Below are 23,251 nucleotides of genomic sequence, written 5' to 3'. Positions count from 1 at the left end.
TGACATCACTGAGCCTGGAGTGGGTATAGCAGCTTCTAAGAGCTGGCACCAGCAGGTTCGCCCACCACTGACCATACCCAGCCCAGACCCTGCACCCCAAGCAGCATTTCCTACTGAGAGTGCATTAGTGTGGGAGGCGGCCTGGCTCTGAATCCCAGCTCAGCCACATACTAGCTGAGCGGCGTTGCCCAAGTCCCTTCTCCTCTCAGAGTCTCAGTTTCCCTGTCTATAAAAGGGGAGTGATACCCCATCTCCTAGGCTGGGCGTCTGGAGTCAGCAAAGTGACATTTGTGGGGCCCCCTCCAAGTGAACGTCAGGAGCCATTTCTGCAAGCCGTGTGGTCAACACAGCCAGCCCACCAAGGGCAAACTAGTGCAGGTGGGTCTGGCTAAGGTCTGCTCAAGAATGGCCCACAGGCTAGGTGAGGTAGCTCTTGCCTGTGATCCCAGCACTTTGGGAGGCTAAAGTAAACAGATCACTTGGGGTCAGGAGTTCGAGACCAGCCTGGCCAACATGGTGAAACCCTGCCTCTACTAAAAATGCAAAAATTAGCCAGGTATCATGGTGCATGCCTGTGATCCCAGCTACTTGGGAGGCTGAGGCAGGAGAAACACTGGAACCCAGGAGGCAGAAGCTGCAGTGAGCCAAGATCTCGCCACTATACTCCAGTCTGGGTGACACAATGAGACTCTGTCTCAAAAAAAAAAAAAAAAGAAAAGAAAGAAAGAAAAGAAAAGAAAAATAGCCTACAAATAAGACCACATCTGTCATTGCCCCTTCTGGGTTCATGACATCCTTAGACACAGACATGTTTACACATGAGCAGGGAGGGGACAGCCCAGCCCCTGTATCTCATGGGCAAGAACACCCCTTCTCCCACCGCTTTTTTGGAGGAAGCTTTCAAAGGAAAGGCAGGAGAATGGCAGACAGGGAACATAAAGGATGCTGGTGAATGGAAGAGTATGCGCCTGTCCAGATTCAGCAGCTGCCATCCAGCCCTGTTAAACTGTGCCCCAGGTTCAGCAATGCCTGACCTCTTCAAGCTTCCAAGAGAGGCTGAACATATGAAATTTCCCAAATTACAAATGTTGAAAATGAATCTTGGCTGGGTGCAGTGGTTTACCCCTGTAAGCCCAGCACTTTGGGAGGCTGAGGCAGGAGCATCGCTTGAGCTCAGGAATTTGAGATCAGCCTGGGCAACACGGTAAGACCCTGTCTCTACAAAAAAAATTTAAAATTAGCTGGTCATGGTGGCACATGCCTGTGGTCCCAACTATTTGGGAGGCTGAGATGAAAGGATCCCTAAACCCAAGAGGTTGAGGCTGCAGTGAGCTGTGATCATGCCACCGCCCTCCAGCCTCCAGCCTGGGTGACAAAGTGAGACCCTGTCTCAAAAAGAAAAAAAAAAAGGATATGAATCCAAATTCTTCCAGTGCTGCGGGCTACTCTCAGCCCAAGCCTCCCGTTCACCGCCCCTGCCCAAGCAATCCGGGGAAACGGAGAGTGTGCGGGCCACGGGGATACTCACAGCTGGTTAAACATACGCTTCATCTCATCGGTGATGTTCATGGAGCCGACCTCGTCGTCCGAGAACCGGTTCACCTCCCCGTCCTGCTCGGAGATGTCATCATCGGAAGCCACCTTACGTTCTTTCTTTTTGGGGACCACCTGAACCGGAAAGGAAGCAATCAAGGTAACTGGGGGGCTCGGCTAGGATGGAGGGGAGGGGTGAACTGGGAAGGGAGCCGGCATCTCACAGGATGATGAGCATGACTGGGGCCGGCCAGTGCCAGGAAAGGTGCAGGTCCTCTAAGAAGCAGGCGGCGTTAGCAGGAAGCGTGAGGTGGGAGACATGCAGGGGGACACAGACGGGCTGGACTCTTCCCTGCCCTGGGCGGCCTGGTGGGTGCGCCGGCTCAGCTCGACCTTTTACCACAGAAGCAACCCCACAGTTTGGAGAGAGGAGCAGGCCAGACCAGGACACAGAGTCACCTGGGATATCTCAGAGCCAGCCAGAGAGACAGAGAACCCCTGACAAAGGCCATACGGCCCCATGCTGCCCAGAGCCCTCCTGCTCACATGCAAAGGCAAAGGACAGGCGGCCCAAGGTTCACCAAAAGCTTCCACTCCAAGCAGACAAGCCACGAGCAAACAGAGGCTGCATTGGCCTCCCCTGCTTCCCGGCAGAGGGACAGCAAGAAGGCATGGAGGTGGAGAGAGGGCCCCAGGAAGGCCCGGATCTGGCCCAGCGACATCAGAGTCACACACACAGAGCGACAACACACCGTATTGCCCTGGGCTCAAGCAAAAGCCAAACCACAACCCGAAACTCAAGAAGCAGCCTCTGGAGAATGACATGTGCCTCATTCGGCTGGACTGGCCCCCCAAGCCCTCTCCAGAAGACAGCCTCACTGGCGCTAACCTGATCGCCGTCTCTCGGGGGCACCCACACTTGCACGTTAGGTCGGGGGGGTATCGAGAGCCTCTTTGGGGGGGAATGAAAAATAGTCAAAGGCCAACAGCTCCCCTTCTGAACTCTGAGGCCCCTCTACCAGAGCTCAGGCCAGCTCCCCCAGTTCTCCCCATAACCTGGCCAGGGTTCCCCAACTGTGGGGATGATGCCCAGTTCTAGCACGCGGAGGAAGGAACAGGAAATGGGGCAGTGGGTACAGTGTAGGCTGGTGAACCAAGCCCTGGAGGGGCAGGAGACTGGTTTCTGCCACTTCCTTCCTTGAGCACAGCACATCATCCTCTGGGCCTCAGTCTCCCCAGCCACAGGATGAAGCAGTCAGACGAGCCTGTGAGTCCATGGGTGCCTGATTCTACGTTTACCTGGGGAGGCCACAGGGTCGGGTAGCGCTGCCTCTCGGGGAAGGGGAGGGAGTGAGTGGGATGTGGAGGGAAACAGGGGTTGGCTGGGCAGGGCTGGAGGCCAGGGCTGCTCTGGGAGAGCGGGGAGTTGGCTGGTGAGCAGGGCAGCCCTAGTCACCTGGAAGATCTTGGACACGTCTTCCGAGTTCCGCTGCTGTGCGACATCGCACAGCTTGGCCGTGATATCGATTCGGCGGCAGATGTCCATGTCCACCTTCATGGCCTTTTCTTGGATCTTTGTGTCCAGGTCTGTCATGGGCTGCAGGGAGGACAGCAGGGTTTACATGAGCGAGGGATGGAGCAAGCCTGGGGGGCTGGGCAGAGAGGTGGGGAGACCCCTAGGTGTCAGCAGGGATGGTGCGGGGAGGCCTCCAGAGTCCGAGGGTGCCTTAGGCTTTTCCGTGGAGTGGAGGGCTGCGGCGCTGCTCAGGGTGGGATGGGGTCGGGGCCTTGGGAGTCGGGGGCCAGTGTGACACCGTGTGTGCTGCTCTCCCTAAGGGCTGGAAGGCATCCTCCCAGCAGACACAGGATCCATGTTTACTTTGTTAGAGCAAAGAAAAAAGAAAGCCAAACTCCCGCTGGAGAAAGAGAGCCCTTCTTTTCCCGCCCACACACCCCACCTGTCCCCGACACAGACAGCTCTCTCTCTCTTGGATGCCTCCCACGACCAGCAGTGGGAGTCATTGAGGACCACAGGGTGGATCCCCTTGGACACAAGTGAGAGGGAGCCCAGTGGCCTCCAACTGGGGTCCTGAGAGGCTTCTACCAACCTCACCCAGCTTCACACCCCTCCACACCAGGAGCCATGCCAGGCTCACTCACCCACGTTCTGGCCCCTTCTGCTTTCTGGTGGGGTCTCCCCCGGTACTGCCCACTGTTGGAAGGAGGAGACCTGGGTCCCCAGCAGCAAGAAGCCCTTTGCTGCCAATAGCTCCCCCCACCCACAGATACTCAGAGGGGCCCCCAGATTGTCAAAAAGACACGCACGCCGGCCTTTCCTGACCTCACAGAGCAACCCTGCTGAAGGCCGCTGGGCCTGCGAGTCTCTCAGGCCCGCACAGACCAGACGGCACCGGGCCCAACCTGCCAGACACCCCGCTGCGCCCAGACACCAAGGCCTGCCCTCATCAAGGCGAGCTGGGAAGGAGTGGGAGCAAACACACACAGACCATCAGGGGAGCCCGGGGGAGGGCGGGATGGGTTAAGCGGCAGATTAATGCATCTCTACTCAGACCAAGGGAAGCGGAAGTGGGGAGGGGGTGGGAGGAGGGTGCCTGGTCTCCGATGCATCCAATGCATCCGTCATCCTCACGGTCAAACACAGCCAGCCAGGATTCTAACTAGAAGCCGAGCTCCAGAGCCTCGGAGGGAATGAAGCATTTTGCATGATGGGTGTGGGGGAGGTCATGACACCCAGGGGCGGCGGGCGGCACTTACGTCACTCATAAGCCCCTTAAACACCACCAGCTCGGCCTTGAGCCGCTCGATCTTCTCGTTCATCTCCTCCTGGATGGCATCAGCCTCCTGTGCTGCCTGCGGGGACGGAGATGGGGAGGCTTCAGAGGGGCCAGGTCCTCTGGGGATAGAAGGGTCTGGACACCTGAGTCCAGAGCCCTAGGCACCCGATGTCCACCCCAGCTGGGCGCCTGCATGCCAGGGAAGGGGCGCCAAGGACCTCATCCTGCCTGGCTTCCCACTGAACACTGCTTAAAACACTTTCCAGAGGATTATCTGTTATGTGGGAAAATCCATGGCAGGCATTAAAAGAGCAGGTTAATTAACAAGCAATCCTATTACATTAAAAATATGAGATCAATCCGTGTGAAATTGCCAATATTGGGCCATCTCTGCTTTCAAAAATGACAATGTCATGTGTGTCGACCTAACATGCATCTAAAGAGCGTGGGTGTGCGTCCGCACAGACAAGATTGGAAGGTCACACGCCAGTTTTTCAACTGTGGAGGGGTGGAACTGAAGATCATTTGTATTTTCTTTGTGCTTTTCTATAGCTTCCACTTATTTGACCATGAACCCATTAAATTTACAAAGAAAAAAGTACTTTCGTTATAAAGGAAACTTTTTCAAACTTTTCCTTCTACCCATTGGCAATTATCTTAATCTGTCTCTAACTTTCTCAGACGATAAATGCTTTCGGTATCAGAACGCAATTTCTAGACATTTTTGGAAGAACTTTTCATGCCTTCTCATGGGGGTTGCTACTTTTGTTCCCATTTGACAGAGAGGAAAATAGAGGCTGAGAAGATGAAGTCTGCTGCTCAGGTTACACCACAGGCAGGGGAGTTGCAGAGCCCAGAATGCAGAGATTCCAGCTAGAGCAGCAAGGGGAATGTTTCCAAATGCCCACCACAGAGAGCCTGCTCAGGCTGGGAGCCCACCTGTGACGTGCCCACCTGCCCTCTCCAAGGCCTTCAGCGCCAACTGAGGGCACCCTTCTTGCTTGGAGGCTTACAGACCACCTAGTCCAAGCCTCAGGTCGGGAGACAGTGACTGGCGAGAAGGGTCGCTGGTTCCAGCTCATACAGCAGCTGGGACTTGCACCCTGGGACCCAGACCCAGGCTTCTCAACCCCTGCCTCAGAGCTCCTGTGCAACACTGTGCTGGTCTATTCCTAGCTTCCAAGCAGAGGAAGTGGAAGAGATCTCTTGGCTCCATAAAGGAGAGACTGAGGCAGTAGGAGGTAACAGAGTAGGGGCTGTGCAAGAATTTCCTGGCTTTGCCACATGAAGACTGTGCCCCTTGGCCACACGGCTCTCTGGCATGCCTCTCCTGGTCGGGATGTCTGAGGGCTCTTACCTCCTGCAGTGTGTCCACCATGGTCTGAAGGTTCATGCGCTTGGCGAGCTCCTCCTCCCATCTGCAAAAGCCAAGAGGAACAGGTGGTCAGAAGGTGAGCTCCCTGTGCCAGTCCAGCCCTCAGACACAACCCCAACACCCACCCGGGACCTATCTTGAGCTGGGCAAGGAAGGTGCATTGGGGCATCCATCCCTCCCTGCCCTCTGGGAGTTCCCAGCCTAGGGGAGTGGTGTGAGAGGACAGCTAGGCTGATGGATAACCAGAGTACCAGCTGGTGGTGACAAACGCCACACTAAGGTATGAGCCCAGGACTTCAAGAAGAGAGGGGTGGGAGGGACCACCACCTGCCTGCATGCAAACTATAAAGTGCTGTGCAAGCACTGCTTGCTGCTGCTTCTGCTGTTGCTGCAAGATGCAGTAGCAAAGCCAGTCCTTAGAAGCCAGGCTGCAGCCAGCTCCACTCTCAGGCTCTTCTTTGCACCCATTGTGCTAAGCATGGCGATGGCCTACAGCCTACCCAAACCAACACAACTCTCCTATGTAGGTGTTATCATTCCATTTTACAGTTGTGGAAACCGAGGCTCGGAGAGGTTAAATAAACGTCTTGCCCAAAGACACACAGTGAGTCAGTGGGTGGGGCTGGAATTCAAACCCAGGTTTGTTTTATTACATTAAAACAAAACTCAATAAATACAGTTCCCACTGATTTAGCGTTTACTATGTGCCAGGCCCTGTTGTTCCAAGGGCTTCCACACCACTACTTTCACATGCGCACTGCCCGAAGCTGAACAGGAAAAGCGGGAGGGGAGAAGGCAGAGGAGGGTTCAGTGGACCCCCCTGCCCTTAACCGCAGAAAGGGGTGGGAGCACTTCCCTGGGGCTGGATGATAATACCAATTCCAGAACCACCTTCGCTGAGACTTACTTTGTACCAGGCACTGTTCTACATGAAATTAATTCAATCCTCATAACAACCCATGGCGTGGGTCCCATCATTATCCCAGGTGCAGAAAGCAAGGCCCAGAGGCACAAGCTGAGCCCAAGGCCAGGGTGAGATAGCGTGGAGCTAGGACTGAAACCCAGGTGGGGAGGCTCCAGACTGGTTGCTCAGAATCCCCTTGCGGAGCTCCTCATAGACCCAGGAACTGTCAAAGCCTGAAGGCCCTAACGCAGCTCCTTCAACACAGTTCCTCCCTCCCTGGAGGCAGTTGGGGGCAGGTTCTTTCCCTACTGGGATGTCTGTCCATCCTGGGACAGACAGAGGAGCTTCTCTCCTTCCTCACCCGACTGCTACCCTCCCTACATGGCCTCGGAGCAGGGCAGTCTGGAACCCTTTTAGGATACTGTCGGGGCCAGCTAAAAATAGGCCAGAGGGGAGGGAGGGGTGGAGAGCCGGTTACGTCACCGGCTTTTGGAAACAAGAGAAAACGGATACTGTTTGCACACACAGAGGAAAATTCCTCCTCTCTCCCACAGGAGACAGCCCCGGCCAGGGCTCCTGGAGGACACATACTCTCTCCCTCTCCCTCTTTTCTCCACCCTTTCCCAGCCCTAGCGTTAGCTGCTAGGCTGAGATCTGCGTGGGTTCCAGGGTCCAGACCTAGAGGGCAAGGGATTCCTGCCAGGGCTAGAGGGCACAGAGGAAGCTAAGAGGGGGCAGGGAAGGAACCTAAGGGCCTAATCCAACCGGGACCATCTCACTGAACCTCCCCTCATTGTACAAATGGGGAAACAGAGGCCGAGTGGTCAAGCCATTTGCCCAGATAACCCAGTATATCAGGAGCAAGGCTAGGACCGGTCCCAGGCCATCTCTCGCCGAGAAGAGTAGGCCCCACATTGGGGACAGGAATCACAATGGGGGGAAAGTTCCCAGGCCACTCCACCCCTGCCCAGGAGCACAAGGCATCTGGGGCCTCCCTCGGGGGTGAAGGCTGGAGCACAGGTCCTAAGCTGAATCATCTCTCCTGGCCACGCTGCTCAGAGTGGGGAAGGCGACTCAATTCCAAAGCCACTGAGCAGGGCAGGTGCAAAGGCGAGCCCCAGCGTGGCTCTGGCTGCAGCCTGGCGTCTAGAGCCAGCCCTCTAACACATCTTGCAGCAAGAACAGAAATTAGCAAAGAAGGGCACAAAAAATAAAGAATGACATGGCTCCTCCCTTGGATGCAGGCACCCAGGGGCACCTCCCTGACACTCCCCATTCCCCAGAGGGGCCCTTTGGAATGAGGCCCAGCACCCCTCACTTCTCCTTTGAGCAACCATCTCATGAGGAAGGCGAGGCAGGAGCCAATAGACCCCTTGTACAGATGGAGAAAACGAGGACCGGAGAGGGAATGAGACTTGCCCCAAATCCACCCAAGGCGACAGTGGGAGCCCAGATCTTTGGCTCTCCAGACACAATAACAGCAACAGCACCAGCAACCATTAACTGGGGGGTACGGTCTGGGTGCCACACACCCGGCTCACTGCCTTGGACACACATCACTGGCTTTAATGTGAATTATTAACCCTCCTGGGGAAAGAATTTCTAACTAAGCCCATCTTGCAGATGAGGGAGCTGAGGTTCAAAGAGGTAAAGTGACTTGTCTAAGGTCACACAGCTAGCAAGCAGGGAGCTGGGACTCAAAGCCAGTCCAGTCTCTAAAGCAGCGAGTCTCAGCCTAGAATGTGCACACCAATCACCTGGGCATCTTATTACCATGCAGATCCTGGTTCAGTAGTCGAGGGCTGGGGCAGACAGCTCCCTAGTGATGCTCGGCTACAGATGGCACTGAGTGGCCAGGCTCTGAAGACCACACAACCCAGCCCCTCCACTTCTCCTCTCCCCTCCTGCTCCGAGTTCTGCCCCACCCCCTCCGCCCTACCACATCTCAATCATGTTTCCTGAGCTGCACACACCACACCCCCAGGATGAGCTTGCACTAATGATTTCATGGGCTTTTTATTTCCAAAGCCAGACTGGGTTGGCAGCCGGCTGACCTGCTCCCAGGAGGTTGAGGACAGACCCCGAATGTGGACAGCAGCTGGCTTGACTGAAGAGCCTGTCGTCCGCCCTGACATCCCTCCCAGCAGTGGTGGAGAAAACCTGGCTCAGCCAGCTCCAGTGTTGACAATGCAGAAAAGCTCTGTCCTTGGACCATTCTGAGGACTGGCGTGAAGGGCCAGGTGGGCGATATGTTTCTTATGGCACTCCAGACACCCGCATTCCCTCACCCACCCAGAGCCAGGGAGCACTCAGCTTAACTGAGAACTGGTCAACCAAGTTGCTGGCACGGAGATTTCAACACCTGCTTCCCAAGCACAACCTCCCTCTTCCCTGGGTCTGCCCACAAGAGTAAGGTTTCAGTGGGGAGGGTGTTTCAGGCAGAGGAACCAACAGAAACAAAGAGGGCAGCAGGAAGGGACAGGCCAGGCGCTGTCTGCCACCAAGCGACGGGTGCACCTACTTTGAGTCAGAGATTTGCGGACATCATTTCCTTTCAGCCTGCACAAACCCTGCTCTCAGCCCCAGCCCACAGCTGAGCAAACGACTTGCCCAAAGACTGCCTAGGAAATGGCAGCACCTGGATTCGAATCCAGGTCTGGCAGAATCCTACGCCTGGGCCCTTTAAGGCTGAAAGGGGAAGGAAGGCTGGAGTGAACATAAAGAGATCACTTTGAGGGTACAAAGGCCAGTTTCCTCGAGTCTCCCTCAGCAGTCCAGGGGCTGTTCTGTTGGCTGGGGAGGGGTTCTTTCTGGTCTTCTGAAGACTCCAGGATATTGACAGGCCTGTCACTGGAGGAAAATGAGGTGACAAACACATCCCAGTGTTCTCTGAGGGGCAGGGCCTTTCCATAGATCCCCTCCATCATACTGCACATGCACTGGGCTGGAAAGCTACCCTGTCCCCACTTTACAGGTACGAAAATGAAGACCTAGGGCCTATGGACAACTCCAGCCACGGCCAACATGGCTTGACTCCCTGAGAGCCGCCCCTGCCCACCCTGACCCGGCAGCTCATAAAACTTCCAAATCCTTCTCTCTTCTAGTGCTGGATGAGAGTAGAGACATGTATTAACCACCTTCTCGATGGTGTCCACCACGTTAGGTACTCATACCTCCCTCTACAAAACCCCACTGAGCCCTCCCCTGAGGACCGTCCCCATGCTGCAGATGAGGCTCGGAGGTCAGGTAACTCATTCCCCCTCTTCCTCTCTCCTCCTCAGCCTCCTGAAACCCTAGCCATTCTCCCAGGTTGGTCTCAAATGTCACCTCTTCCCCAAGCCTCGCATCCATGTCCACTGTTTGCCCCGCAACTGAAGGCAGTGGAGGCCCCAGGATCTCCTCTTCCCCAGTGGCATGGTCGTGGGATCCCACGGCACACAGCTCTCACCCAAAGGTGCCAGTCCCATGATGCCAGGGCCAGTGATGGCTCCACCGTGCGGTCACCGCCACTTCCACCTTCCCCACCACCACCGGGGGCTGGTACTCATCTCAGGAGGTCTCAGGCACAGAGATGGGGCAAGGTGGAAGCAAGAGGCAAGGTCCCTGGCCTAGGTGGGAAAACAGGCACAGGAGCCAGGTCTCAAGTGGGGGTCCAGTCCTCCTACAGGCCCAGAGAGCTGGTTATGATCATTCCTGTGCTTGCTGCTGTATCCCTGTACCTAAAACTGGCTGGGCACTTGCTAAGGAGTCAGGTATTTATCGAGTGGATTGGTTGGTTGGATGGATGGATGGATGGATGGATGGATGGATGGATGGATGGATGGATGGATGGATGGACGGACGGATGGATGATTGAATGAATCCAAAGCTGCACTTACTCGTCAGTGCCCTGATGGCCCTCGCCTCCAGCCAGAGCTCCTTTCCCCCAGAGCATCCTTAGCCTGAACCATCCCAGCCCAGGGGGCTTACGGGAGGCAAATTCCCAGCACAGCCCCTGCACTCAGCTTCATCCATTTGGCTCCAGAGCCTCTCCTGGGAGAGGCCAGGCCAGGCCAGGGGGAGGGATGGCCAGGGCAGGAAGCAGGCAGGAGAAGGAGAAACCTTCCCTTTCCTACTTCCCACAGCCCTGGGCCAGGGAGGGGAGGCAGGGATGTCAGGACGAAGAGTGCAGGGAGAGGAAATGACTCCACAAAAGCACACAGCAGCTGAGATCGGGGGCCTTGGCCACCATCTTAGCAGAACAAGCACTCTCTGGGGCTGGTGGCCAGGAGGGGGAGGTGGCAGCACCACCCCGGCCAGATGTGGTCTCTTCGCATTCCTGAGGAGCCACCACTGGAACCACGTGAGGGACGAGAAGTCTCCGCTGGCCACTGGGGAAAGGGGGTGGGCAGATTCTATGCCAGTCCCCACCCCCACCCCACTCAGGGCCAGTGCCTCCCCCTCCCCCGTCAGCTCAAGATGACACACAGACCTGCAGGAAAGGGACCGACAAGCCTGCCCTACAGAGGGGCGGAAACCCAAGCTGAAGTCACCAGCAGTGGGGCTGACTCACAGATTTTTCACTTCCTGTGCAGTCAGAGAAAGAGGCTGGAGGCTCCCGCTCAGGAGGAAAGTGGGTGCGGGTCCAGCAAAACAATGAAGGCTCCAGGGACAAACCTGGGGCTCCTGGAGTGAGCATCCCAAGACTCCAGGGCAGCAAGAGACGGGTCCAAATTCTGCCCCATCGCTTCCCAGTTGCGTTGTGCAAGTCAGTTACCTTCTCTGGGCCTCAGTTGTCCCCTGTGTGAGTCGGGAAGCCAGCCACCCGCTTTTGAAGGTGGCTGTGAGAACTATAGGAAGGGGACCATGTGGGTGAAAGCACCCCTGGCACCCAGCAGACCACGGGTGTTCAGCAGCTCCATGTGAACTGTACGGCGCGTGGCCGCCTCCCACCTCCAGAGTTGCAAGGGAGGTGTAGAAACGGCCCACACCTTGCGGGAAGGCGAGTGGCCGGCACGCCTCGGCTGACTCACTCAAGTGAGGGGAAACGAGCTCAGGTGAGGCTGGGCTGGAGCCCTCAGTGGAAGACTTCATTCTGGGCCAAGCGTGGGCCTGGCCTCTGGCAGAGGGCAGGTGGGGGCAGAGAGCAGCATCCTTCCCAGCGGGTGGAGGGCTGGCACCCTCTCAGCTCCACCCTGGCCTCAGGGAGCTCACCCCACTGTAGCAGGGCTGGGTGCAGGTGGCCAGGGGCATGCTGGAGCCTGGCGGCTCAGACCACGGGAGATTTTGCCTGGCTGGTGCCCCTCAGCTCTGAGCTGCCCCAGCTCCTGTGTTTGCCCACCTGCAGATGCACAGAGGCATCCCAGCATGGACAGTGCCTCGCCCCAGGCCTCACAGCAGAGCCAGGGCCAAGCCTGGTGGCCCCAACCGGCTGTTCTTCTCTAAAATAATATCTGAGCTGGAGGAAGACGTTGCAGGCACAGTGGCAGACCAGGGGAGCCCTTTCTTCAAATGCAGTTTCGCAGAAGCGGATGGGTTGGGAAGACCAGAGCAGGCTCCCCGGTGGGGTCAGGGCTGCGTGCCCCCAACAGCCCCCACTTGCTTCTGCTGAGCCCTTCTAGAGAACCTGAAAACCACAACTGAGTCAACTTCCTCCTTGCACACCATCCCCCTCTAATACCACAGACAATTCGTATTTAAGGCAGAAAAAAAATCTGATAAGGGAGTGGGAGTGGGGCAGGGCTGGGAATACAATGTGTAAATCCCGCCACTACTGCTAACACAGGGCTCACCTCCCGGGCAGCTCAGCACTGATGCACATGTGGATGCTTTGCCTCCTGACTTCCTCTCCCACGTGGCGCACTGCAAGCCTGTCTTCTCCCCCGAAAATGGACAGCCAATAAGCTCAAGCCCCGGTGTGTGGAAGAGGCCCTCTCCTGCCTACCTCAAGCCCCATCCCCCGGGACACCTATCACCACCTCTTGTGGCCTCCCGGCTCCCATCTCCATGGAGCCCCTGATCCCCGAGAAAGGCTGCCTCGCAGACGTGCCCATCAGAGCCCGGCTGCCCAGCTGTACTCCGCTGCTCTCGGAAGGAAAGACAAATTAAATGCCAACTGATCGTCTCCACGGAGGAGGTATTAATTTAATGTGAACACTTAACCAGGGCAGCCGATTCCATTACAGGCGGGCAGTAATGGCCCGGGCAGGACGGAGCACAGGCTGCATGCTGGGGATGGGGGCCAGGTTTGAGAAGCCACTAATCAAGTGTGCCCCAGCACACTGCCACCCACACAGACACACAAAGCTGCTTTCAACCAGAAACAGCAGCCTCCTCCAGGGATCCCAGCAGGCCAGGTCTGTTCAAGGTTGCTCAGGGGAGAGGCAGAGGGGTCTGACATCCACAGGGCAGTTCCCTGTGGAAAAGAGGGTACTGGGCTAGGAAGCAGGAGGTCCTGGTTCACGTCCTGGCTGTGTTGCTAATTCGCTGCATGACCCTGAGCAAGTCCCTTCTCTGCCCTGGGCCTCAGTCTCCCCATCTGTAATAGGATCTCCCAAAATCCCTCTGGACATGATATTTGCAGTCCTATTTGCACACCCTGGATAGGGCCCTTCCTTGGAGTCCAGAAGAGGTGACAGCCTCAGGGACACCAACTCCATCCAGAGTTATCCTGAGTGCTATCAAGGCTCTGACAGCCTGCACTCAACAGCAGACACCTGCTGGGTGCCCTCTCCCAGAAGCAGCAGCAGCACGGTGTGGGAGCAATGCATTCATTTGTTTGCCCCTCACTCATTCGTTCCATAAACAGTTCCTGAGGGCTTGCCACGAGCCCCGCAGGCCTTAGAGGGTCAAAGGTTGTAGGCATTTCTGCAGACCTCTCTAGGAAGGGCAGGTGAGCTGAGAAAGTCATCTGCCTCTGTGTGATCCCCTGAGGGCCTGCCTACCTCAAGCTAGAAGCCTCAGTCTCCACCTCTGTAAAACGGGGAGAGCAATCCCACCTCGCAGGGCTCATGGACGGATCAGGAGAGCAGGCTCAAGTGAGGCACACAGGCGCCCTTGAGAGATGATGCCCACGCTCTTCACCGGTGTCACCCTGGCTCTACCTGCCTGGGGGAGGGAGAGGCAAATGGGTGGGTGAAAGTCTGGGCCCCCTAAGCAAGGACACTTCTCCATCCTGTCCTGGCCCTCTTGGGGACCCAGGAGCAACTGAGAGAGGCAGCACTGAAATCGAGTTGCTAAGGAGTTTTCCCAGCTAGGAGGTGAAAGTGAGTTCCATCGCCAGGCAGAGGGAATGAGCTGCGTGGGGTCATCACATTCCCCCCACCTGACATTCCCCCAACTTGTTTCCTGGTGACCAATGGGGCCCTTTGCAGGGAAGCTAGCTGGTCTCTGGGCTGTCTGCGGTGAGCCATCAGGACTTGAGAGAGGTGAGTGGGAGAGAACGGCAAGCCCCTAACTGGGCTCCGGCCCCCAGCCACACACCCCTTCAGGCAACGAGGCAGCAGCCTTGTGCAGGAAGTCCTGAAGCTAGTCCTGCCTCTGCCCCAGCTGGCTGCATGATCTGGGGCAAGTCCCTTCCCCTCCTCTGGCACCAGTTTCCCGTCAGTAATGCAATGATGTCAAACTGGATGAATTCTAAGGGCCCACCCATCCAAGCCAGAAAATAACTTCCATGATCCCTGGACAAGCACCCTACACTGACCACAAAGCCACCTGACAAACCACAAATGCTCAAAAGCCAGCTGGGATGCCAGTCCTTGCGTTCCAACCAGTGTGTGTAGTGGAGAGAGGAGCAGGGGCTCTGGAGACAGAGGGTGCTGGGATCCAATCCCAGCTATCCATCTTGTAGTTCTGTGACCTTGAGCAAGCTATGACCCTCTCTGGGCCTTGGTAATACCTCCCACCTCCGAGGGGTTTTGCCTGCATTCCATGGAATAGCATATGAAAAGTGCCCAGAACAGTGCTTGGTCTACCACAAGCATGCCATTGGTGTCATCATCCTCATCCTCGTGACCTCCCAATTACAGTTGCTCAGAGAGGTGAGGAGAGGCTGGGAGAATGCTCTAGGACCACACTGTAAGTGAGGGGTCCGACTTGAACCCAGGGCCATCTGACCCCAGAGCCACTGTCTGCATAACAGCCACGTTGTTGATGGTCATGATAATGAGCTAGACGCTGCCTTCACCTGGCTGGGTGGCTGGCACTACACGGGGACGGGGTGGCAGAAGGAAAGAAGCCAGATGCTAATGCCACAGAATCCCCATGCCAGCAAAACCCACTGAAAGCCCTGTTTTTGCCCTCCACACCCCGTAGACGTACCCCAGGAACTAACGGGCATGCCCAGCCCTTGAGGTCTGTCCTAACAAAGGCCATGATGGCAGCAGGTGGGTCCAGGGCAGGAGAGCCCAGCTGGTCTCATGGCACCTTCCAACACACACAAGGCATTTAAAGGTGTTCACCCAGGCCAACTATTGGCTTTTTTGGGCAACATGGGGCCCAGGGAACCCCCGGGTCACCTGCCCCAAGGCCAATCTGAGGTTTCAGTTGTTTTCTGAGGCGCCTGTCCAATTCCCCTATGTCTATATTTGCTCAGATTCCCAGCATCACTCCCACTTGGTATCACTTATTGAAAACAACTTTGGAGAGGCTGAACATGGGGGCTCATGGCTGTAATCCCAACACTCTGGGAGGCCGAGGCAGGAGGATCATTTGAGGCCAGGAGTTCAACACCAGCCTGAACAACATAGTGAGATCCCATCCCTACAAAAAAATTTTAAAAATTAGCCACACATGGTGGCACGCACCTGTAGTCCTAGCTACTTGGGAGGCTGAGGTTGGAGGATCCCTCGAGCCTAGTAGTTTGAGGTTGCAGTGAGCTAGGATCAGGCCACTGCACTCCATCCTGGGTGACAGAGTGAGGCTCTGTCTCAAAAACAAACAAAAAACACCTTTGGAGAAACTGCAGCTCTGTGGACACTCACAATCCCAAGCAGCACGCTGGCCAGTGCCCTCCTCCCACTGCTTCTGTCCAGAAACTACACCCAGGTGGGCACTTCCCCCACCCCTAAAAAACCAGGCCACTCCAAGGAGGAAATTGTCTCAACCAGCATCTCACAGGGAGGAAAAATCTGCATCGTAAATTGCAGGCCACTATGAAGTTTCTGGAGCACCACTGCCAACCTCTTCCAGGCCTGGGAACCCCTTCATCACCTCCTCCAGGGAGCTTTCCATGACTTCCCCGGAATAAGTCACCATGCCCATTCTGATGTTCCCAGTCCTGAACTCACACCTTCAGTACTGGCATCTAGGGGCTGTAAATTTTCACTTCCCTGTCTCTCTCATCAGACTCCACTCTTCTACATGAAGGGAAGAATTTGCGTTTATTGTAAAATGCTGATTAGGTGCTAATCATTTGACTCCCACAATCTCTAATTCTCACCACAGTTCTGCGAGCCGGATGTTATCATTCCCACTATACACACTCAGGTGAAATGACTTGTTCAAGGTCAAATCCAGGTCCATATGGTTCCCAAGCCTCTCTCTGGTTTGACAGTGTCTCGTTGGCTCCATAAGCCCCACTCCCTGACCACACCCCTAGCACATCACTTGGAAAATGCCCCCGGATTACAATGCCAGGGTCAGACGCACAGATGTGTACACATGGGGATCACAGTCACTGACCCAGAAAAAAAGTCACTTTGCCCATGTACTTATTTCTCAGCGCCAGAGAACCCAGGTGCAGGAATGCCTCGGTGCACCACCACCTCCACTGCCAAGGCGATGAGCTGGGGCCGGCACGTGGTGAGCGAGAAAGGCGCCAAGCTCCGGAGCTGGATGGAACAAGGCTCAAATCCCAACGGTACCAACCACACGCTCCTGGGCAAGTGATTCCAATCCCTCAGCCTCCCCATTTGGTCATCATAAAGATCCCCCCGCCTCTGGAGGCTGCTACAGTTTGTGAAAAGGAGGGTATACACAGGCTCCGAATAAACGGAGGCTCTCGTCCCTTCTCTGCCTTCCCTGTCACTAGCTCCAGGGTCTGAGTGAGCAGCGCCCTTACTGCTGTGGTCTGGAAAATGGTCTGTTTCTTTCTGGCTCCACTGCGCTATGGAAATCATGGGGCTGCGGGGAGGTTGCAGCTTGCCATCGGGCCCCCAGGCACTGAATGCAGAGATCTCACCCGTGGCCCCACTAGACCAGGATGCCAGGAGGCGCAGAGGGTCTGCACTTCTGAGCTGTGTGCCTTTGGGCCAAGCACTTAACCGCCTGTGCTCCAGGTCCCCTAGCTTTGAGCAGGGGCTAACGGAAGCACCTGCCTTGCCAGGTTGTTGTGGTAGATGAGTCAACACACATTTCACACTTAGCACGGTGCCCTGCTCCCAGTAAATGCTCAATAGATGGAAGCTATGATTAGTCATGGAACACGGCCTTTCTGCTGCCCTCCCTGCCATGGAAAATGGTAACTCAGCTGGAGGGCAGCTCCTCTGGGTAGACTGGCCAAGGCCCCAGGGATGAGGCAGGGTACCTGGGTGCCAAACCAGCCTCCTCTGCTACCAATGCCCGGCAACACACGGGCTGTCAAGACACACAGGAGGACGTCCCATCTCCCTTGTGTCCAATTCGGCACCGCATCCCAGTGCCGGGCACAAGATCCGGCACCGAGAGAGCCTTCGTGAGCAAGGATTGGGTGTTTCTGGAGACACCCAGGCCTGGCAGCCCAGAATATTTCCCACAGCCCAACTCAGGCTGGCTACCGGCTTACATTTCATCTTCTTCCCCCAGGACAGAATCAACAAACATTTCCCAAGTGCTCACCCAGGAGCCAAGTGCTGGGGACACAGAAGTGGATTAAGAGAATTCTCTTCTCACTGAGAGAGGGGAGGCGAGTTCCGGAGCTCTCGCCGGGGCAGGACCTCTGGCTCCTGCAGCCTCAGATCCTCAATCCCTTCAACCCAAGAAGCGTGGGAAGATCCGGGCACTGGCTGCCTTGTGGCCAGGCAAGCGGGGATGGAAGGAAATGCTCGCCCTGGGCCAGGGGGCATCTTCCTCTACCCGTGAGTGAAGGGCCCCATCCAAGTTGCCACTGCCCATTTGTACCCAGGGGCAGGAGGGAGGAAACCAAGCATCCGCCATCACACTGAAATCATCGGTTCCCTTCATGGGGCACGTGGGTGACTGGGGATTATGGGGTAGAACTGTCACTCTGTCCTCTCTGTATCTTTTCTTAATACACATAACAGGCCAGGCACGGTGGCTCACGCCTGTAATCCCAGCACTTTGGGAGGCCGAGGCAGGTGGATCACTTGAGCCCAGGAGTTCAAGACCAGCCTGGGCAACATGGTGAAACCCCATCTCTACAAAAAATACAAAAAATTTAGCCAGGTAGCCAGGTGTGGTGGTACCGCTTGTATTCCCAGATACTCAGGAGGCTGAGGTGGGAGGATTGCTTGAGCCCAGGACCTCAAGGCTGCAGCGAGCCAAGATTACACCACTGCACTCCAGCCTGGGTGACAGAGCAAGACCCTGTCTCAAAAATAAATAAATAAATAAATAAATAAATAAACCACACAACACACCATCTTAACCATTTTTAAAGTGGCATTAAGTGCATTCACACTGCTGTGCAACCATCACCTCCATCCATCTCCAGAACTCTTCCGTCTTGCAAAACTGACGCTGTACCTGTTAAGCAGTAGCACCCCATACCCCTCTCCCCACAGCCCCTGGCAACCACCCTTTTACTTTCTGTCTCTGTGGATTCGACTTGGGGGTACTTTGTGTAAACAGAATCAGATAGTATTTGTCCTTCTGTGAATGTCTTATTTCTCTTCTTTCTTTTTCTTTCTTTCTTTTCTTTTCTTTTTTTTTTTGAGACAGGGTCTCACTCTGTTGCCCAGACTGGAGTACAGTGGTAAAATCACAGCTCACTGCACCTCCACCTCCTGGGCCCAAGCAATCCTCCTGCCTCAGCCTCTGGAGTAGCTGGGAGTATAGGCATGAGCCACCACGCCCAATTAGTTTAAAAAATTATTTTTTGTAGAGATGGGGTTTCACCATGCTGTCCAGCGGGTCTTAAACTCCTGGGCTCAAGCAATTCTCCCACCTTGGCCCCCCAAAGTATTGGGATGACAGGCATGAGCCACCGCGCCTGGCCTGGCTGATTTCATTTAGCATAAATGGTTCATCCATGTTGTAGTGTGTGTCAGAATTTCCCCTCCTTCTGCATCTTTTTAAGTTTGAATGATGTCATGTATACCTGCTCAAAACATCAAAACCACTTAAATTTTTAAAAGACAAAAATACCTGCTCATGTTACCCTTGCTTTAAATTGCATGAGTGTTTACAATGATTACACAAGACATAGAAAAGGAAAAAACAGGTAAGCCAGATAAAACCAATGTAAAATCCACCCAAATGAATCCCCCTCCCTGAGACAATTACGGTTAACATCGGCTGTATATCCTTCCCAACTTTTTCTTATGAGATTTTCTCTTCTTATGAGATTGTTTTTTAACGACAATGGGATGCGACCATATGTGGTTTTCAAATGTGTTTTTTTCCACCTAACAATATACGGCAGCATCCTCCCGAGCAGGTGACACAGCAGGTGGCTGCAGGGCCAGTGATTTGATGGGTTCTCTGCTGTCACCGCAGAGTCCTTGCAATCTAAACAAGACTGTGAACACCTTCATACCCTCACATTTGCATACATGTCCAGGTATCCCTCTGCAGCAATAATGTTTTGTGCCTTAGTTTCCTCATTAGTCAAAATATTGCCTTCATCTACCAGTGGCCCTCTACCTTCCCCAAGGAGCGAGGGTTGGGAGATCAGGCTCATCTGAGAAATGGGCCAGACACTTCTTCTCCAAAAGGGTAGACAGAGGTCTCACCTGGTGGGTGATAAGTCCTGGAGAACAAGGCCACGTGCTAGCGTAGAGTAAGGCTGAATAGCATCCCCCCCACACCTCCAGCCCCCCTGTGCCAAACTCCATCAGACCTCCAAGGCATGTGCTGCATTCTCTGCCCAACAGGTTCTACACCCCTTCCCCTTTGTCATTTTCCTCTCTCTCTCCCTTACCTGACGTGACTTCATGACCCAGCTTACAACCCCCTCCAGGAGGCCGCCCCGACTCCCTGGTCAGGGTCAAGTGCCACTCTTCTGTACTGCAAAGCCTCTGGGCCACTTGGTACTGAGGTATCTGATCCCCTGCTGGTCTCCTCTACCTAACTCGTCTTTCTTTTCTCTCTCTCCCTCTGTCTTTTTTTTTTTTTTTTTTAGATAAGATCTTGCTGTGTGCCCAGACTAGAGTGGAGGGGCACAACAAAGGCTCTCTGCAGCCTCGAACTCCTAGGCTCAAGGGATCCTCCTGCCTTAGCCTCCCAAGTAGCTGGGATTACAGGTGCACGCCACCACACCTGGCTAATTTTTCTGTTTTTTGTAGAGACGAGGTCTCACTATGTTGCCCAGATTGGTCTCAAACTCCTGGGCTGAAGCGATCCTCTCGCCTCAGACTCCCAAAGTGCTGGCATTACAGGTGTGAGCCACTGTGCCCGGCCCTCATCTCTTTCAAGATCAGGCCCATCTCTGGGTCACAAATGCAACCCCAATGCCCAGCACAGAGCCTGGCACAAGGAGGCTCCATAAATATTCACTGGATTAAAAAGGCCCAGTAAGTGTCATCTCCAGAGCCTTCTCTAGGAGATCCAATCTAGGCCAATGCAGCCCTGTCGCCTTAGACATGGCCTCCCTGCCAGCCCCTCCCTGCTGTTTCCCCAAACAACCTCCACAGTCCAGGCCAACTCTGCTACTCTCTTCTCTGCACCTTGAAGCCTGGGCCTACCTTGCATGGGGCAGATGATGGGAAAGTTGGTATCCACGACTCTCCATCCCCAGGACATTGTCTTTCTGCCTAGGCTTGGCCAAGCCCCCATGAACCCTCCACCCCGTCCCCATCCCCAGTGTCTGCCGGCTCTCAGTCTCCAGGGCTCCAGCTCTTGCTTAAGTGGAAGCCAGCAGGGGGTCTGGGCAGCAGGTCTGGGCACTCAGGTCAAGAGGCAGGAGGCCCAGGGGGTCTGTGCTCAGGAGAGTGTGAGAGGCCCCCCGGCCCAGGGATATGTTTACAGCTTTGAGAAAAACAGCAACTCCCAAGGCTATTTTGGAAACCTAATATGTACTTTGGGTCTCTCCACTGTTTATTCCAAGTGACTGTGCTGCCCTGGAGGTAAATGTAGGGCACCTCAGGGTAATCTCCCGCATACTTACTCACCCGCAGCCGCCCTGGAGCCAGCTGCCTGGGAGCCCAGATTTTCCTTATCATGTGCAGCCTGAAAAAAATGAGGGGCTGGCAGCCAGGCAGAGCCCACCAGGCGAGAGTCAGCACACCTGGGTTGAAAGCAAGGCTCTGCGGCCTTAAGCCAAGTCACTTCCCTAGGGCTCAGTCTCCTCACCTGTAAAATGGGTGAGAATGACCCCACCTGGATTAAATGAGGATGGGCAAACACAAACTGGCTCCAGGTGTGGCCAAAAAAAAAGAGCACAGAACACAGGATCCTAGGACATCAGACGGCGATGTCCAGGTCATTCATAAATGAGAAGTCTGAAGTTCAGAGGTGGGAGGTGATACGTCCAAGGTCCCACACAAGCAGTGACCGGCTCAGTGCAACTCCAGAGACTAGGAGCTGCCTGCCATGCGGCTGGTAAGGGGAGGAGAACATTCCAGAGCAATCTCCAGGAGGGAAGAGGGAAGAGTGACAAGGACCCAGCCAACAAAAGACACGTGGGGCTTGTGCAACCGAGGATGGGTGACAGGGCAACGGCCACCTGTCTGTGCAGCGCCATCATCGTCCTCACAGGCTGGGAAGGGGCAGGTTCCAGCGCAGCTGAGACAGGTAATTAGACTGCAAACACGCGCACCAAAAGAATTAGTGACTAAATACAGCTCAAGGGGATGGACTCATTACTTAATCCCAGGCTCCTGTCATCATGGCCGGCCTTGGCGTTCCACCTGATGTGAACCAGTGGGGAGTGCAGAGGCAGGGCACCAGGCAACCCCACAACACACCAACAAGAGTGTTCCTCCCACCGACCCACGGGGCTGGAGAGAGAACTCAGTCCCCTTAAGATGGGACGGGGAATGAAATGGAGCAAAGCCTCCCAGGGACCCTTCCGTGACTGCAAAGCTCCTTGGAGGCCATCTTTATTGGAGCTTGTCATCTCCTCACCCCCATTCTGCTGATGGGGAAACTGAGGCTCACCAAGGCGCAGTGACTCACCCAGGGTCACATAATCATAACAGCATTATGGAGGCTCCCATCAGCCTGGCCCAGCCCCCACTGGAGGGCAGAGCCTTGGGGCCCTCAGATGGATGGAGGGTCCTCCGAGGGAAATCCCCCAAGTGCTGCCCAGATACTGCTGGGCACCCCACACAGGGGAGGCAACCCCAGCTATGCAAAAGAACCGGCACCAGCGCAGCCTCTCTTCTCAACTCCAACCCAGCGGGGGGCTCTCTTCCCCCTGAGATTTGGGCCTCCAGCCACAGGATTCCCAGCCAGGACTCAGCAAAAAGCCAAAAAGGAGATGGTCCAGGCCAGCGCAGCAAGAAGGAGCCAGGCTGGGGCAAAGCCAGGAGGGGAGGCCATTTGCAGCCGTCTCCTGCCCCTTATCCCAAAACACTTTGAGTTCAGGCAGAGCTGGGATGGGTGTCCAACTCAGCCGCTCCCCAGCTGGTGATCTGCTAAAGCGACTTTACCTCTCTGAGCCTCAGTTTCCTCATCTGTAAAATGGGAATAACAATAGTACCTACACCTCCCTGGATGGTGAAGACCCCACAAGATCATAAACACCAGTGCTTAACATTATTTTGCTCCTCCTAGCGAGCAAGTCCCTGCTCTAGCTACTGGGAAGGCTGGGAGGAAGGCTGCTGGGAGGGCTGCTACAGCATCCAGGGCCCTGGGCTTGGCTAAGCTGCGCCACGCTTCCCCTTAGAGGCTTTGCCTCTGGGTTCCCTCTCCCATGCTGGGACTGGGGAACTGTCTGGTATCGAGTGACCAAGTGCCCAGCACATAGTAGGCCCTCAACCGGTACTGACTGGATGAATGAGCTTGTGAGCTGGAGCCACAGGGCATAGCCACCAGCAGGGCCTTGGGGGAAGCCCAGCTCTGCCTGTGCTGACTTACTGTGTGGCCTTGAGTCCATCCCTGCACCTCTCTAGACCTTCTGCACAAGGAAGCTCCAACCACATCAGGGACTCGGACTCCCCCACCTCGCAGCTAGGGAGACCTTGCAGGGAGCGTGGCCAGAGGACAGCCTGCCCAGTGGGGAGCCCCTTCCCAACTGGCCTGGCCCCCCAGGGACAGACAGCAGGGTCCATGCCCACCCCTGCAGGCCCTCAAAGGCAGTAGGCAGTCTCCTCCTGGTGACTTTGCCTTGGGACAGATGGGACACAGTGTGGTATCTGTCAGGCCAGATGGCCTCATTGGCCCCAGGGGCTGGGACACCAGCTGGGAGTCCAGCCCTGGCAGGCAACACTGCTTAACCCCTTCTTGCCCCAGCCACAGGAGCCAGTGTCCCCCTGGCAACTTAATCACTGGTGTACACTCAGGCCTCCTGTCCTCTCCCCTTGGAGGTGAGGGGCCTCCCTGGCACCTCTAGGGCCAAAAGGGAGT

The 23,251-nt window shown here is 55.5% G+C and overlaps 1 protein-coding gene across 1 annotated transcript in view; it reads right to left on the bottom strand.

The window, feature by feature from the left end:
* Positions 1-23,251, bottom strand: part of IFFO2 (intermediate filament family orphan 2) — a 49,027-nt gene that overhangs the window by 10,734 nt on the left and 15,042 nt on the right. Inside the window, exons 2-5 of the mRNA XM_011934036.1 lie at positions 5,686-5,746; positions 4,309-4,404; positions 2,990-3,130; positions 1,529-1,668 (exon numbers count right to left, since the gene is read on the bottom strand). Coding sequence (XP_011789426.1) covers positions 1,529-1,668; positions 2,990-3,130; positions 4,309-4,404; positions 5,686-5,721 — 413 coding nt within the window. The 5' untranslated portion in view covers positions 5,722-5,746. The remainder of the gene's footprint in view (positions 1-1,528; positions 1,669-2,989; positions 3,131-4,308; positions 4,405-5,685; positions 5,747-23,251) is intronic.

Source organism: Colobus angolensis, unplaced genomic scaffold (genome assembly GCF_000951035.1).
Source record: "Colobus angolensis palliatus isolate OR3802 unplaced genomic scaffold, Cang.pa_1.0 Scaffold130, whole genome shotgun sequence".
Classification (NCBI taxonomy): domain Eukaryota; kingdom Metazoa; phylum Chordata; class Mammalia; order Primates; family Cercopithecidae; genus Colobus; species Colobus angolensis.
The sequence above is the reverse complement of the archived record's forward strand: the minus strand, read 5'-3'. Positions and strand labels throughout refer to the sequence as shown.